Below are 15,316 nucleotides of genomic sequence, written 5' to 3'. Positions count from 1 at the left end.
ATGTTGAGTAACTCTCTGGCCCGGTCAAAGGACAGTTTCTCCATAATCTCCGCTTTCATGAGGCAGGTAAGGACGTTAAACTGCACGAGTTTGTCGACCACCTCTTCTACACGCTGTATGGCCTGCACGAGGTGAGAATAATTCTTCCTTAGGATCTCCCAGTGAACCGTTTCCATTTTCTGTCTTCAAAGTAAACAGCTACCAGAATCAGTAGAGTCAAGAACATAGACTGGAGAGGTTACGTTCTCTTTGGCAAGTGAAGTCGGAATGATCTGGAGGGCTGTTTGGGGGACCTTATATGACCCAACTGAATACTCTCATACTCTAAATATAGACACACCAGGTGTTCACATAATAGATTTCCATATACAATAGAGAGGAGTGACTCATACTCTAAAAATAGACTCACAAGGTGTTGACACAATGGATCTCCATATACAATAGAGAGAAGTGACTCATGGTCTAAAACTAGATTTTGACTCTAAAAAACTAGGTCAAATGTGGGAGCATATAGGCCCCTATACTACTGCTGTTCATGGTTTCGGAAATCCAAGTCATCAGCTCTGTTCTTAGCTATCCCGGTTGCCGTTTCAGTTACCTATATTGTTATCGCCGCCAACTACTTTAAGAGTTACCCATGGTCCTCTGCAAAGATGGTCCCAAATACACTTGACGTTACAAACAGTTTGGCCACCTCCGGAGAAGAAGTTCGATCTGAGAATGGTGTAAGAATATCCGAAGGTTCAAATCGAGACTTGACCTTGACCCCAATGTTGGATGGGAGACAATCCAAGATGGACACTCACCGTATGTCAAACACTAAGTATCTTATATACAGGTGTGCTAAATCTGATCTCTGTGGTGGATGGTCCGATAGACTAAAGGGCATATTAATGGGTTTCTACATCTCATAGCAACTCGGAGAAAGTTTGGTATCGACATTACATCCATACTGTGTAACCTGACGTCATTCCTAATTCTGTTTCCTGGAATGAAGCCAGGTGTGAAGTGATAGGAGATGGCAGGTCAGCAGTTGTGTACAATGAGATGGGCAAAGTCAGTTTGATTAGCAAATCGAAAACTCTGAATTTTACCGCCTGGTTGAAACATGACATTGCATATTTTCTTGTCAATTTGGATTATGTTGAATCCCTCAAGGTCAACAGAGTTCATTGGAAAGAATTCTCATGGATGGAAAATAAGACAAGGGACCAAGTCTTTGCCACAGCGTACAAGACTATATTTTCTTTATCAGCATCTTTGAAAGAAGCCTTATCACGGTTTCTATCAAGAGCTAAACCAAGGGGATCATCGAAGCTCGTTTGGGCACAGATTCGACTTTTTAAAAATCCTTCAAATCCAAATGACAATAAAAATCCTAGAGGAGCTACGATGCAAGATGTGCAAAAGATTTGGAACTTCTTTAGAAAGTTTAGTGATCCGTCAACATACAAAATAGTTGTCACTTCCGACTCCGAAACTGTCATGCAACAAGCCTGGAAGTTATTTCCAAGCCAAATTATGGAAAGCGAAGGAAAGGTGTTTCATATGGAACTGGGCACTGATAGAAGATCACGTTGCGATGGATGGAAGAATGTTATTCTGGACCAGCACGTGCTGATGTCGTGTGACGTTCTGGTGTTGACATTTAGTGGCGTAGGTCGGGTAGCCGCGTACGTCAGAGGGACGCCGAAAGGCCTTTACTGTATGGTCGAACATAAACTGGTCAAGTGTTCGCTCAGCGAACTCCGTCCGCTGTTCAATGTGTACGGATAACTTTGTTATGTTCACCAGTCTGTTCAGTACATATACTCATGGACAAAATAAGGGAACACATAAAAGCAAGGATATTCTTTTTCTAGGTTTCGTCGAATGCTTTGTTTTCAACGAGTATATTTGTAATCGATCTTCCACATGTATGTCATGCTCCTTAGGTATGAAAAGGTTCCTTTAACACAACAATACTGTATTTCCAAAGCGACGGTATGGAAGCCGTGGCAGGATCACTGAGTCTGTGAGCCACGCTTTGGTGCTAGACTGGGTATACTGTGTATGATATGCCTCATTTATGATATGCCTCATTTATAATATTTATATATGTCAATTACATAAATATTGGTAAGGCTATACGTGTTCAGTGGGTGAGAAAGTGAGTTGGAGTGAGCAATTACCCCGCTTTTAGCACTATTCTAGTCATATTAGAACATTGTACCAATGTGGGGAATCGAACCTGGGCCTTTGCCGTAACAACTTATACTGAAGCTTTTATCAGTAACAAGGCGTAGAGTGAAGAACTCCTCAAATGCTGTCTCGCAGTATGGACCCGCGAAGGTCCGAGGTAGAACTGATCTTCCGTAACCCATGCTTCTCATGACTACTATGCTTGTCGTAAGGGGCGACTAATGGGATAAGGTGGTCAGACTCGCTAACTTGGTTGACACGTCATCGGTTCCCAATTGCGTAGATCGATGCTCATGTTGTTGATCACTGTATTGTCTGGTCCAGGCTTGATTATTTACAGACCATTGCAATACTGCTGGAATATTGCTGAGTGCGTCGTAAAACTAAACTCACTCACTCTCTTATAGTATGACGTAAACGTGCAACACAACACACCAATAGCTGTCAGTAACGGTATAGCCTTGGGATACACTAAAGGATTAATTTTGTAGCTCCAGTGACGTATCGGATGGAGCTGACGAAGATTCAAATGACAAATTCTGCTGTACTCCCACAGCACTGTAATTTTTTCATACAAATATTGATGAAATGATGAAATGATCAAATAATTAGGTTTCTATGTGTGGAAATATCACGTGTATCGGTATCCTTTAACATTGAACAGATGACATTCCGACTGGAAAACAAGACTGATCTGGAAATGTTTAGGCATATTCCGGAATATTCATGACTTGTATATTCTGACCTTGGTTCTGAAAGCTGTTTTGATATAATCAGGGGAGACAATCTCGCATTATATCTCACAGGACTATGTGAGCATGCCTTGCTGCATCAGGCAAATACTAGATAAAGCAAATATATGTATTGCTTTTGAAGTGGGTTTTTTTCAGTTTGTTTTTCTGCTTACTCATTGAACAAGCATCATGTGTGTGTGTGTGTGTGTGTGTGTGCGTGTGTGTGTGTGTGTGTGTGTGTGTGTGTGTGTGGTTTGCTATCAAATGACACTCGCTCCTGTGCATACATTGCTGTTATTATTTAAAAAAAGGATTTTTCAACACATTTTTAAACATAATAATAGAAGAACCGTGAGAAGAATTATTCCCGTTGTTATTTCTGTGTTGATGTTAATGATGTAATACTTATTACTTAGAAGAGATTTGATGACATAGATGAATGAGTCAACGTCATGGAAAAATGATATTGGTTAAATCTCTCTCTCTCTCTTTCTTTCTTTCTTTCTTTCTTTCTTTCTCCCTCCCTCTTCAAGCGTCAAGCCGGAGACACCCGGGTTCGATTCTCCGTATGGGTACAATGTATACATCAGTATGGTATGGCCTGGTGTCCCAAGCCGTGATCTTGCTGGAATATTGGTAAAAGGGGTGTAAACCCCCTCAATCACTCATGTGGGAGGTAAACCCGAAATTATTGCTGCTAAAATGGGACACAATTCTTTTAAATATCCTGTCTGGTAACGGCATATAACCATCCGCAGGATTAATTTCAGCAATACGAAGCTGTGAATTAATTGAATGTAAACTATCCCATGGTTAATTTCAGCAATACGGGGCTGTGAACTGATTAAATGTAAACTATCCCAGGGTTAATTTCAGCAATATGAGGCTGTGAAACAGACTGAATGTAAACTATCCCAGAGTTCATTTCAGCAACATGAGGCAGTGAATTGATCGAATGTAAATTATCCCAGAGTTAATTTCAGCAATATGAGGCTGTGAATTGACTGAATATAAACTATCTGAGACTTAATTTCAGCAATATCAGGCAGTGAATTGATCGAATGTAAATTATTCCCGAGGTAATTTCAGCAATACGAGGCTGTGAATTGATTGAATGTAAACTATCCCCGAGTTAATTTCAGAAATATGAGGCAGTGACCTGATTCTAAGTAATCATCTGTAGGATTTATTTCAGCAAAGCGTTCGCAGCCATCATCTTCTTCTCATTTATTTTCCTCAACCTCCTTGCGAAGTGTAATAGTTTTGTAAATGTATAAAGAGATATCGATTTGTAGTTGCCATTCTTTTCTGATTCTCTACACAGATTAGAGGTTCGCTTGACCAAATGACTTGGCAGCGCCGCTGTATTCCATTGTTTTGTTTCTTTCTTTTTAAACGCTTCACCTAGCAATACCCCAGCTATGTGACGACGGTTGGTACATAATCGAGTCTGGACCAGACAATCCAGTGACTGGCATCTGTAGACTTGATCTTCTCAATTGGGATACGACAACGACACGATACGACAGTCACGTCAGCTTGCCTGACACCCCGATACCGTTTGTCGCCTCATATGACAAACATGGGTCGCTGAAGACCAGTTCTAACCCAGGTGATCACAGGTACTATAACCATTGTGGCAAATGACGGATATTGCATTCAGTCATTACCACATAATCTGATTTGTATGTATAAAGTAAAACCATCCAGTTATCTCCCTTGTACTATTGTTTTCGATATTTCATCCAAAACATTTAATGACCTATTTTAAAATCTTACGCATATAGGTATATAGCATAACACGGTATTTACTGAATTAACCAATGTTAAAGCTATGTTCTTTGCTATTGGCAATAACGTTTTCAACACGTAACCGATTTCCTGGACATATCTATTTTCAAGCCCAAACACACAGAGGAATCAATCTATTTATTATTGAAGGTGATTTATCCAGTACAAAATGCTGTTCAGGAACAGCGAGTATAAAATCCAACAAATGTTAAAACTCAATGCAAAAGAATAACCCTTCTTGATTATCCTCAGAAAAAAGATTCCATTTTGTGAAACATAATTTGCTTGGATCTCTAAAAGTTTGTGACGACACTGGGTGTTTATGAAATGGGAACTCCTCAAATGCTGTCTCGCAGTATGGACCCGCGAAGGTCCGAGGTAGAACTGATCTTCCGTAACCCATGCTTCTCATGACTACTATGCTTGTCGTAAGGGGCGACTAATGGGATAAGGTGGTCAGACTCGCTAACTTGGTTGACACGTCATCGGTTCCCAATTGCGTAGATCGATGCTCATGTTGTTGATCACTGTATTGTCTGGTCCAGGCTTGATTATTTACAGACCATTGCAATACTGCTGGAATATTGCTGAGTGCGTCGTAAAACTAAACTCACTCACTCTCTTATAGTATGACGTAAACGTGGAACACAACACACCAATAGCTGTCAGTAACGGTATAGCCTTGGGATACACTAAAGGATTAATTTTGTAGCTCCAGTGACGTATCGGATGGAGCTGACGAAGATTCAAATGACAAATTCTGCTGTACTCCCACAGCACTGTAATTTTTTCATACAAATATTGATGAAATGATGAAATGATCAAATAATTAGGTTACTATGTGTGGAAATATCACGTGTATCGGTATCCTTTAACATTGAACAGATGACATTCCGACTGGAAAACAAGACTGATCTGGAAATGTTTAGGCATATTCCGGAATATTCATGACTTGTATATTCTGACCTTGGTTCTGAAAGCTGTTTTGATATAATCAGGGGAGACAATCTCGCATTATATCTCACAGGACTATGTGAGCATGCCTTGCTGCATCAGGCAAATACTAGATAAAGCAAATATATGTATTGCTTTTGAAGTGGGTTTTTTTCAGTTTGTTTTTCTGCTTACTCATTGAACAAGCATCATGTGTGTGTGTGTGTGTGTGTGTGTGTGTGTGTGTGTGTGTGTGTGTGTGGTTTGCTATCAAATGACACTCGCTCCTGTGCATACATTGCTGTTATTATTTAAAAAAAGGATTTTTCAACACATTTTTAAACATAATAATAGAAGAACCGTGAGAAGAATTATTCCCGTTGTTATTTCTGTGTTGATGTTAATGATGTAATACTTATTACTTAGAAGAGATTTGATGACATAGATGAATGAGTCAACGTCATGGAAAAATGATATTGGTTAAATCTCTCTCTCTCTCTTTCTTTCTTTCTTTCTTTCTTTCTTTCTCCCTCCCTCTTCAAGCGTCAAGCCGGAGACACCCGGGTTCGATTCTCCGTATGGGTACAATGTATACATCAGTATGGTATGGCCTGGTGTCCCAAGCCGTGATCTTGCTGGAATATTGGTAAAAGGGGTGTAAACCCCCTCAATCACTCATGTGGGAGGTAAACCCGAAATTATTGCTGCTAAAATGGGACACAATTCTTTTAAATATCCTGTCTGGTAACGGCATATAACCATCCGCAGGATTAATTTCAGCAATACGAAGCTGTGAATTAATTGAATGTAAACTATCCCATGGTTAATTTCAGCAATACGGGGCTGTGAACTGATTAAATGTAAACTATCCCAGGGTTAATTTCAGCAATATGAGGCTGTGAAACAGACTGAATGTAAACTATCCCAGAGTTCATTTCAGCAACATGAGGCAGTGAATTGATCGAATGTAAATTATCCCAGAGTTAATTTCAGCAATATGAGGCTGTGAATTGACTGAATATAAACTATCTGAGACTTAATTTCAGCAATATCAGGCAGTGAATTGATCGAATGTAAATTATTCCCGAGGTAATTTCAGCAATACGAGGCTGTGAATTGATTGAATGTAAACTATCCCCGAGTTAATTTCAGAAATATGAGGCAGTGACCTGATTCTAAGTAATCATCTGTAGGATTTATTTCAGCAAAGCGTTCGCAGCCATCATCTTCTTCTCATTTATTTTCCTCAACCTCCTTGCGAAGTGTAATAGTTTTGTAAATGTATAAAGAGATATCGATTTGTAGTTGCCATTCTTTTCTGATTCTCTACACAGATTAGAGGTTCGCTTGACCAAATGACTTGGCAGCGCCGCTGTATTCCATTGTTTTGTTTCTTTCTTTTTAAACGCTTCACCTAGCAATACCCCAGCTATGTGACGACGGTTGGTACATAATCGAGTCTGGACCAGACAATCCAGTGACTGGCATCTGTAGACTTGATCTTCTCAATTGGGATACGACAACGACACGATACGACAGTCACGTCAGCTTGCCTGACACCCCGATACCGTTTGTCGCCTCATATGACAAACATGGGTAGCTGAAGACCAGTTCTAACCCAGGTGATCACAGGTACTATAACCATTGTGGCAAATGACGGATATTGCATTCAGTCATTACCACATAATCTGATTTGTATGTATAAAGTAAAACCATCCAGTTATCTCCCTTGTACTATTGTTTTCGATATTTCATCCAAAACATTTAATGACCTATTTTAAAATCTTACGCATATAGGTATATAGCATAACACGGTATTTACTGAATTAACCAATGTTAAAGCTATGTTCTTTGCTATTGGCAATAACGTTTTCAACACGTAACCGATTTCCTGGACATATCTATTTTCAAGCCCAAACACACAGAGGAATCAATCTATTTATTATTGAAGGTGATTTATCCAGTACAAAATGCTGTTCAGGAACAGCGAGTATAAAATCCAACAAATGTTAAAACTCAATGCAAAAGAATAACCCTTCTTGATTATCCTCAGAAAAAAGATTCCATTTTGTGAAACATAATTTGCTTGGATCTCTAAAAGTTTGTGACGACACTGGGTGTTTATGAAATGGGTAAAACTAGTGAAGATCAGAGTTAAAATTGATCTTCAGTAAACTATGCTTTACGTAAGAGTCGACTAACGGGATCAAGTGGTTAGGCTCGCTGACACTATTAGAAACTGAAAATGAGGATAACATCGATTTTGATAACACACTAGTCCACTGAAATACTTTTTATGAACACAATACAAAAACTTCGAGATACTTCCTCTGTTTACAATTTCAACTTACTTCAGAAAGTTTTCGGCAGACATGTTTATCACTTCTATCACTGCCAGAAAGTTCAAAGCTGCCCCATAATAACTTGTATAAAAAGACATATTCTAAAATAAGAGGCAGCATTGCTATTTTTCACAATTTTGCCTTACGTTGAATGTTTATTACCTCTGACCAGTTTGTAGTAATAACAGATTTAGAAGGAGTCTAGTCTCCACCAGTAGGTGCTCACTGACCCTTTGAAAAAAATCAGAAAAAATCATGGAACAATTGTGCAGACAAAAAGTGAGAGACAATGAGAAAGAAAGAAATCCTCCTTGGATACAGGAAAGCTATTTCCAGCGTTCTGCCGTGTACCATCCTAAGTCTGTCGCACCAGCTTGGTTGTGTACAGACCTATCAGTTGCAAGAGTCCTCAGCCTCGACCACGACGTGGTTGTCGACATGGTCCTCGACTTGACTCTCAACATGGTCCTGGAGATGGTCCTCGACTTGACCCTCGACATGGTCCTGGACATGGTCCTGGACGTGGTCTTCGACATGGACCTCGACATGGTCCTGGACATGGTCTTCGACATGGACCTCGAAATGATCCTCTCTCTCACCATCACCAGGGTGATCTCCCTCCCGACGGATGATGTCTTCTGCAGGCACATGGCTAGGACGGGACCCGCGTCTTACCAACAACACCCATGCAATGATGGCTCCAACTCCGGCAACGATCTGGGACACTCCACCGAAATACATGGCACCACTTACTGACGATGTTTCCCTCAGGATTTTGTCTAAAATCACAATGACAGATGCTGTTGTAAGCATAAATCATTATGAGACAGTTACTATAATGATATCTCCATAGATAAGTATCTATAATCGATAATTATCAACAACGGAATGTATTAATTGCGTACTTGAAACTAAATACCGAAAAGCTTGGATTACTGATTATTATGTGTATCACCATGAAATTGTAATCTGTGATAATAACTTACTAAAGATAATAAGAAACTTAATGAAACAAACGCGTACAAAAAGACAACATGTTAAATAGATCATGTTATATGTTTTCTAGAATTGATATATCCTCCTCTTCAGCCACATGATTGTATGGTTGATCTTTACAGATTGCAGCCATATAGCTGGAATATTGCTGAGTGCGGCGTTATGCAACAGCACAAACAAAACTTCACTCAATCTACAGAAACACCGGACCCTATTCACCCGCAATCTTAGCACCAATAATTCCTCCCGTTAACTGGCAACAGCACAAGAGAGGGAGGGCCAACACCAGGCTACTTCTTTCAGTAGTGCTGACCAGAGCTACTGGCAACATCAGATGGGAGAGCACTGGAACAAAAATTGAAGTATTTACAGGTTGTTCAGCTTGACCTGATCAAGTGAATACTAATGCATTGCGTGGTCGTGTCACAACGGATTTGGTCTATTATTGTGAAGGGGCGTGACTTTGTCAGGGGATTATCAACATGTCCTAAACAACCGAGACAAGGTCGGCGTTTGACATATCAGTGTCGAGAAATCGTCAGTAAAGTGCTAACTTTCTTTAAACAGTTAGTCGCAGATGGTTTAATGTTTCCTGTTCGGGCTTTTCGACAGCGAGCTCCCCTATTTAACGAAGTTAACTCGACCAGTGCCGGTTGACCTCCCGGGTCATGCACATGTGGAGTAACTCAGGTGAAGCTGAACAACCTGTAAGCATTCAGTTGTCTCTATCGGACAAAACAGACAACCTCATAACATTCCCAGCACAGATCTATATAAACCTTCATTGCGAATGTGTGTGTGTTTGGTGTTTAACGCCACACTCAGCAATTTTCCTGCTGAAAATAATGTCTGGGCCAGACAATCCAATGATTGGCACTATGAGCGTCGATCAAAGTTTAACATGTGTTCATTGAGAATGAGAAGTTAGGGTGTACAAAGCGTTGAGTGAGTGAGTGGTTTTACGCCGCTTTTAACAATTTTCCAGCAATATCACGGCGGAGGACACCAGAAAAGGGTTTGACACATAGTACCCATGTGGGGTATCTGGGTCTTCGGTGTGACGAGCTAACGCTTTAACCACCAGGCCACCATACGGTCCCGTACAAAGCGTTGAGTAGAAGCATCTGCTCAATGTGGATGCAAACGAAGAAATGATGTGGGTTCCGACCCACAAAGCGTTCGTAAATTTACGACATGCCGTAACCAATAGCTACCACAGGCTTGCGAATGCCGTAGCACTGCGAAGGCTGTGTGAATTGGACCCCAGTCTTTATTAGAAGTGTATTAGAAGCTGTTGAATGCTGCTAGCGAGGGCATAGTGTTGATAAAACTTGAAATCCAGCTTTTTCCAACCAAGTACGGCCGCGTTCACCATTTTAATATTATACAATTATTTTCATGTTTTATTCAAAACATTGACACTAAATGCGTCAGAGAACGTTACTGGTTTTCAACAGTCTGAGTCATAATATATATTGCAACTACCCTCCCACTCCAATGTGATCAAATAGTCAATCTCCAGATTTTCTATGGATGTGCAGTGGAGTGAGTAAAGTAGATTTAATTTACTCACGAAAGGCAAATCCAGTACTGAAAACCCCCAAATCAGGAGGGATCACCTTGTGGGCAGTGACAACGACACCAGCACCTACGACCGATAGTCCCATGGATAAAAGGGCTGACCTTTTCAGCCATTCTGTCAGGAATCTGATTTTGTTTCGGATGACCAACAGAACAACCAGCACGATGATAGGGATGATGCAGACAGCAATCACCATAATAATCGTCCACGTTTTAGACGCCATGGCGAAGACTGGATTGCTTGCAAACCCTGTCAGACATTATTACATCTATGAGGCTTATAATTTGACATGGAAAACCACATACATTTAGCACACAACTGTGACAACAAGACCAACACATGTATTGGCGAATATGACATTCGAATGGATTGCTTCTGACCAGTTTGTTGTGAGTGAGTAAGTATCTCCCCTTCCTTTTAGGATTATCAGCGTTATCAGGGCGGGGGATACCAGATATGAGCTTCACACATTTAACCCATGTGGGAATCAGAAGTTTGGGGTGATGGGAGAACACTTTACCCACTAGGCTACACCACCGGCCCTGACCTGTTTGTAAGACTGACGGCATACAATGTTTTCAAAAGGTTGAAAAGTGATACCAAACATCACCTTTAAAAAGAATACAAAAACATTTTTCTTGTATCAGTCATAGTTGTTTTCCAATGTCAAGATCAGACCATTAACAGATACGGGGCATAAACCTTCATATCGAGTGAAGGTTCCCATGACTGCTGGATCATCACAGAACTTTGATTCATGCTCTGCATTATCTTCAAGTAACAACATCTAAAATACCTACCCATAGAACAGACAGCTGCTAGCAATACGAGGGCATAAAACGGTGGGTGTTTGAAGAGCATGGTCACATTTTGATGGGTCTGTGAGTTCTTTTGTAGAAACAATGCCGCCACAAGTCCCAATAAAGCAGGTGTCTCAAGCCCTATTCCGGAGCGAATGCGGGCGAGTAGGGAACTAGCTGCTCCAATGATGAAGCTATTGTAGCTGATGATAACTGCGACAGCTGGGCGAGTCTTGAGGTGGTCTACTGTAGCTACCACTCCAGTAGATCGAAGAAGACCAACAGAAAAACCTAGCAAGGAAATCGAAAGGCGTTTATCAAGGTCGAGCCCTGGGTATACAGAGGCTTCATATCAATATGTAACTCTTAAGAATTGATTTGTTGGAGGAGGCTAGTGGGAATGGAAATAAATGGATGCATGTTGAGTACACCTTGTAGTCTCATTCAGAAGTTGCATAATGAAGAAGTTGGTTGCTTGGTTTCTTGTTTAACGCCATACTCAGCAATATTCCTGCTGTATGGCGATGGTCCATAAATAATCGAGTCTGAACCATACAACCAAGTGATCATCAGCATGAACACCGTTCTATTCAGTTGTGATACGATAACGTGTCAACCAAATTAGCTAGGCTTAGCCAAAAGAGTGAGTCATGTAACTGTCCTTTTTAAATACACTGCACAAATGCACACTTAGCTGCGTCATCATTTCCAAATTTCCTTTCACAACACTCATATTCATCAGCTTTCAGTAGACCTTCAATATGCCTCTCAATATGCCCATGACTCATTACATTATGTATTCGTTACACGAGGATCTTGTCTAGAAACTAACACTATACCTCCTAGGTTTCACTCGAATATCGATTCGAAACAGACCTTTCATGACGCTGAGTGTGATGAAAGTCTTAAGGTCATCTATGGTTGCCAATGACGACGAGATACAGGAAAAGATGAGTAAAACACTTCCGAAAAAAGCGACCTTGCGGAAGCCGTATCTGATCATAAGCGGAGCAGAAGAGGCAGCTGAAATTAACAACATATGAGAAACATGTTCCTCCTCGTAAGTGAATGCAAAATATGACAATATTTAGTTTCTGTGTGGATACATGTTTCCTTGACAATTACTGACACAACAGACCGAAAATTTATGACGTTTGTGGCCATGATGCTTTAAGCGTTGGTGGATCAGTGTTAAAGCGGTGACTTGTCTATCCTATGTTTTATTCGCTCGCCGATCTGATGATGAACAATAGTTATTATAAAGAAACACAAACTATAATCACGTGTCTCCAACACATCATACCTGCCGCTGCGTTAACTACCATGAATATGGTAGAAGTTACCCTGCTAAAGACCATCTGTCCAACTTCACCGATCTGCAGTTGAAAGGCCTCAAAGAAGAAGCCAGCCATGGCGTTCACTACCACACCAGCAAATATGGGTACGAGAAAAACAATACCCGTTCTCGAAAACTGAAACCAGGAAAAACAGTTTAAATTTTTATATCACCAGGACGTTATGATTCAGTTGCATTTCAGTTTTATAAGTTATATTGGTATCATGAAAATTAGGCTCCTTTTTAACGTATGAGTATTAGTATATTAATTTTGGTTCAGAAAAGTGAATTTCCGAATAAAACACGTTTTACGAGCTATGCATAACATATTAATAGGGAGTTATGTTAACTTAGGCTAAGAAAGGGGGAACTTCCGAATGAAACACCCTTTACGATAATTCTTCGCAGTTCATAGAGAACACGTTAGCACTGTAACCAAAATGGCGATTGTGACTACTGGTCTCGAGTGGTCGTTGATTTAATGCAATGTGATGTTCATTACGTAGAAGTTTCTAAACCAATATTGTTATAAAACATGAATCTGTTCCTCAATAGTTTGATTTTGAATCGGGGCATGTAAATATGATCCTTACAAAACTACGTTACAAGTGTAGTCCACTGATCTATTCCGTGTTGATATACATGATAACCCAGCCCTTGTGGAAATGTCCGTGGAAATTCTTATTACTTCTGTGAGTGTCAATTATATACTGGACAGACCTATACTGGATATAGAACTGTCATGATGTCTAATTTGCACAATGTTGTGAACATAAATTTTGAGTAACTATTATAGCAATGCAGATCAGACTGTTGGAATAAATTATAACATATATGTATTTAAAATTGTTCAAACATATATTTGTCATTCAAAAAGATTATTTTAACTTTTCCAATTGTTGTTCTACTGTTCCCGATTCTATCTGTCCGTCTTGTATAAAGAAAGGGAAACAATATTTATGTTAATACTACAGAGTGAGTGCTCCAAGTTGTATCCAAATACCCCGTCCGTTTCTCATAAATACAATATGCTTTTTTTATAAAATTTAAGGATTTTATTGTTTTGGTATTCATAATATTGTTGTGCATAAAGAGTAATGTTGAGACGTATTGACCTAGAAACAACACTTCAAATCTTACCGTACGAGGGTCGTTTATTGGTTCAATGTAGTCATAACCAGGATTGGTTTCAGCAATGAATTCATAATCATTTTCGGATTCCGGTTGGTTTTCCTCCGTCGCCTGTTGATAGACGGAATCTTGGACGTTGTCAATGTAGTGGTATTCCACCGGCGCTGCAGTGTTGTAGTCAGTTCGGGCATGAGTATTAGACACGATTTCGACGTTGGGTGTTTTCATAGTGGGCTTGTTTTCTTGTAGAGTCTTTCAAAATTAATTGAAAAAAACGTGTGTTAGTGCGACGATTCCCTTACTTTGCATCGTCTAATTGACCAAGTAATGGATCAGAGAGGCCGTATGAGTGGTGTAGTTTTTGAGATACCCAATCCATTAAGCAAAAATTATGCTGTGTGGTCAGGAATGATGATCTACCATTACTTTTAATGAAAACCTATTTCGACATATATATTGAAGATGAAAAGAAACTCCACATTTCAGTTATAATGACAATGGGTAGTACAAGGTAGTATATAGAATAATCTGACGCATCCTCTCATTTCAACCGTGGTGAACGACGAGGTGCATGCAGTGCTGTCCTTTGTGAAAACGCCTCATGTGACCACAATTTCACCAACGGGTGTGCAGAATGGGCGATCTTTTTGAATTTATTTTATTCACTTATCCGCTAGGTGCCCTGATCCGGACGGTCCAACCTTGAACTGACAACGCATGTCGTATGCGCAATGTGAGCTGTACGTATTGCTATTACGCTTAGAGACAGTTAACCAATGCAGTCTTCATCTTCACCGGTAATGTTAACGCTGGTGCATGAACAGTATATCTTTACCCTTTTATGATGATATATCAAGTGATATGTTCTGAAATATTTATTCCGAGATGAATCGCAAAATGGCATTTCGAAACGAGGCGGTAGAATCACCTGATCGTTTTCAGATCATGTTTTTTCCGTTTTGTTGACGTTTTGCAATCGGTAATTTAAGTATGACACTAGATGTCTGGATATCACACATTTAAACGTGCAGTGTATTTCCATTGTGTATTTTCTCAAGTCGCTTTCGTACTACAGCCGGTTAGGCTCCATTCATGTAATTCACTAGGGCGGGGAACTGATGCAGTGAGCGATATGTGAAATTCTTGTGTGAATGTCGTCGGGTCGTGCATGAAAGGATTGGGATTTGGAAAACGCAATTATTTAACGGGTACGGGGAGAAGTGAGAAACAATGGTCAAGTAATTGTAAAATAACAGTAACGAATGAATTGTGTCAATCATCACTTAGATGTAGCCAACGTTCAAATACGATAAACATAGGCATGACTGAAATCAGGGAGACAAATACATCCCTGCTGAAATCTACTCTTTCTATGCCTGTAACAGTTTGTGATGTATAAATATAAAATCACTTTATGGATAAATGGTGCATAAAAATATTGCAAATTTCTACAATGACTGCATTGTAATTGTCCTGAATTAAGGGTATAC

The 15,316-nt window shown here is 39.9% G+C and overlaps 1 protein-coding gene and 1 pseudogene across 1 annotated transcript; one reads left to right on the top strand and one right to left on the bottom strand.

The window, feature by feature from the left end:
- Window positions 1-1,776, top strand: LOC137298607 (uncharacterized; annotated as a pseudogene).
- Window positions 1,777-7,563: 5,787 nt separating this feature from the next.
- On the bottom strand, window positions 7,564-14,054 carry LOC137298606 (uncharacterized). The gene is made up of 7 exons (XM_067830902.1): window positions 13,836-14,054; window positions 12,663-12,831; window positions 12,236-12,382; window positions 11,360-11,650; window positions 10,551-10,808; window positions 9,197-9,322; window positions 7,564-8,760 (listed from the first exon to the last, which is right to left on the bottom strand). The coding sequence occupies exons 1-7, from the start codon at window positions 14,052-14,054 to the stop codon at window positions 8,375-8,377; spliced, it is 1,596 nt and encodes a 531-aa protein (XP_067687003.1). The 3' UTR covers window positions 7,564-8,374.
- Window positions 14,055-15,316: the final 1,262 nt, after the last annotated feature.

Source organism: Haliotis asinina, chromosome 10, assembly GCF_037392515.1.
Source record: "Haliotis asinina isolate JCU_RB_2024 chromosome 10, JCU_Hal_asi_v2, whole genome shotgun sequence".
NCBI lineage: Eukaryota > Metazoa > Mollusca > Gastropoda > Lepetellida > Haliotidae > Haliotis > Haliotis asinina.
This window is presented reverse-complemented; position numbering and strand designations above follow the sequence as displayed.

Excerpts from the sequence above, each read along its gene's own strand:
- LOC137298606 (XM_067830902.1), bottom strand. The coding sequence starts at position 14,054 with ATGAAAACACCCAACGTCGAAATCGTGTCTAATACTCATGCCCGAACT. Across the intron at positions 12,832-13,835 it reads CAATAAACGACCCTCGTACG|TTTTCGAGAACGGGTATTGT; the intron begins GTAAGATTTGAA and ends TCCTGGTTTCAG. Across the intron at positions 8,761-9,196 it reads TATTGGTGCTAAGATTGCGG|ACAAAATCCTGAGGGAAACA; the intron begins GTGAATAGGGTC and ends TTGTGATTTTAG.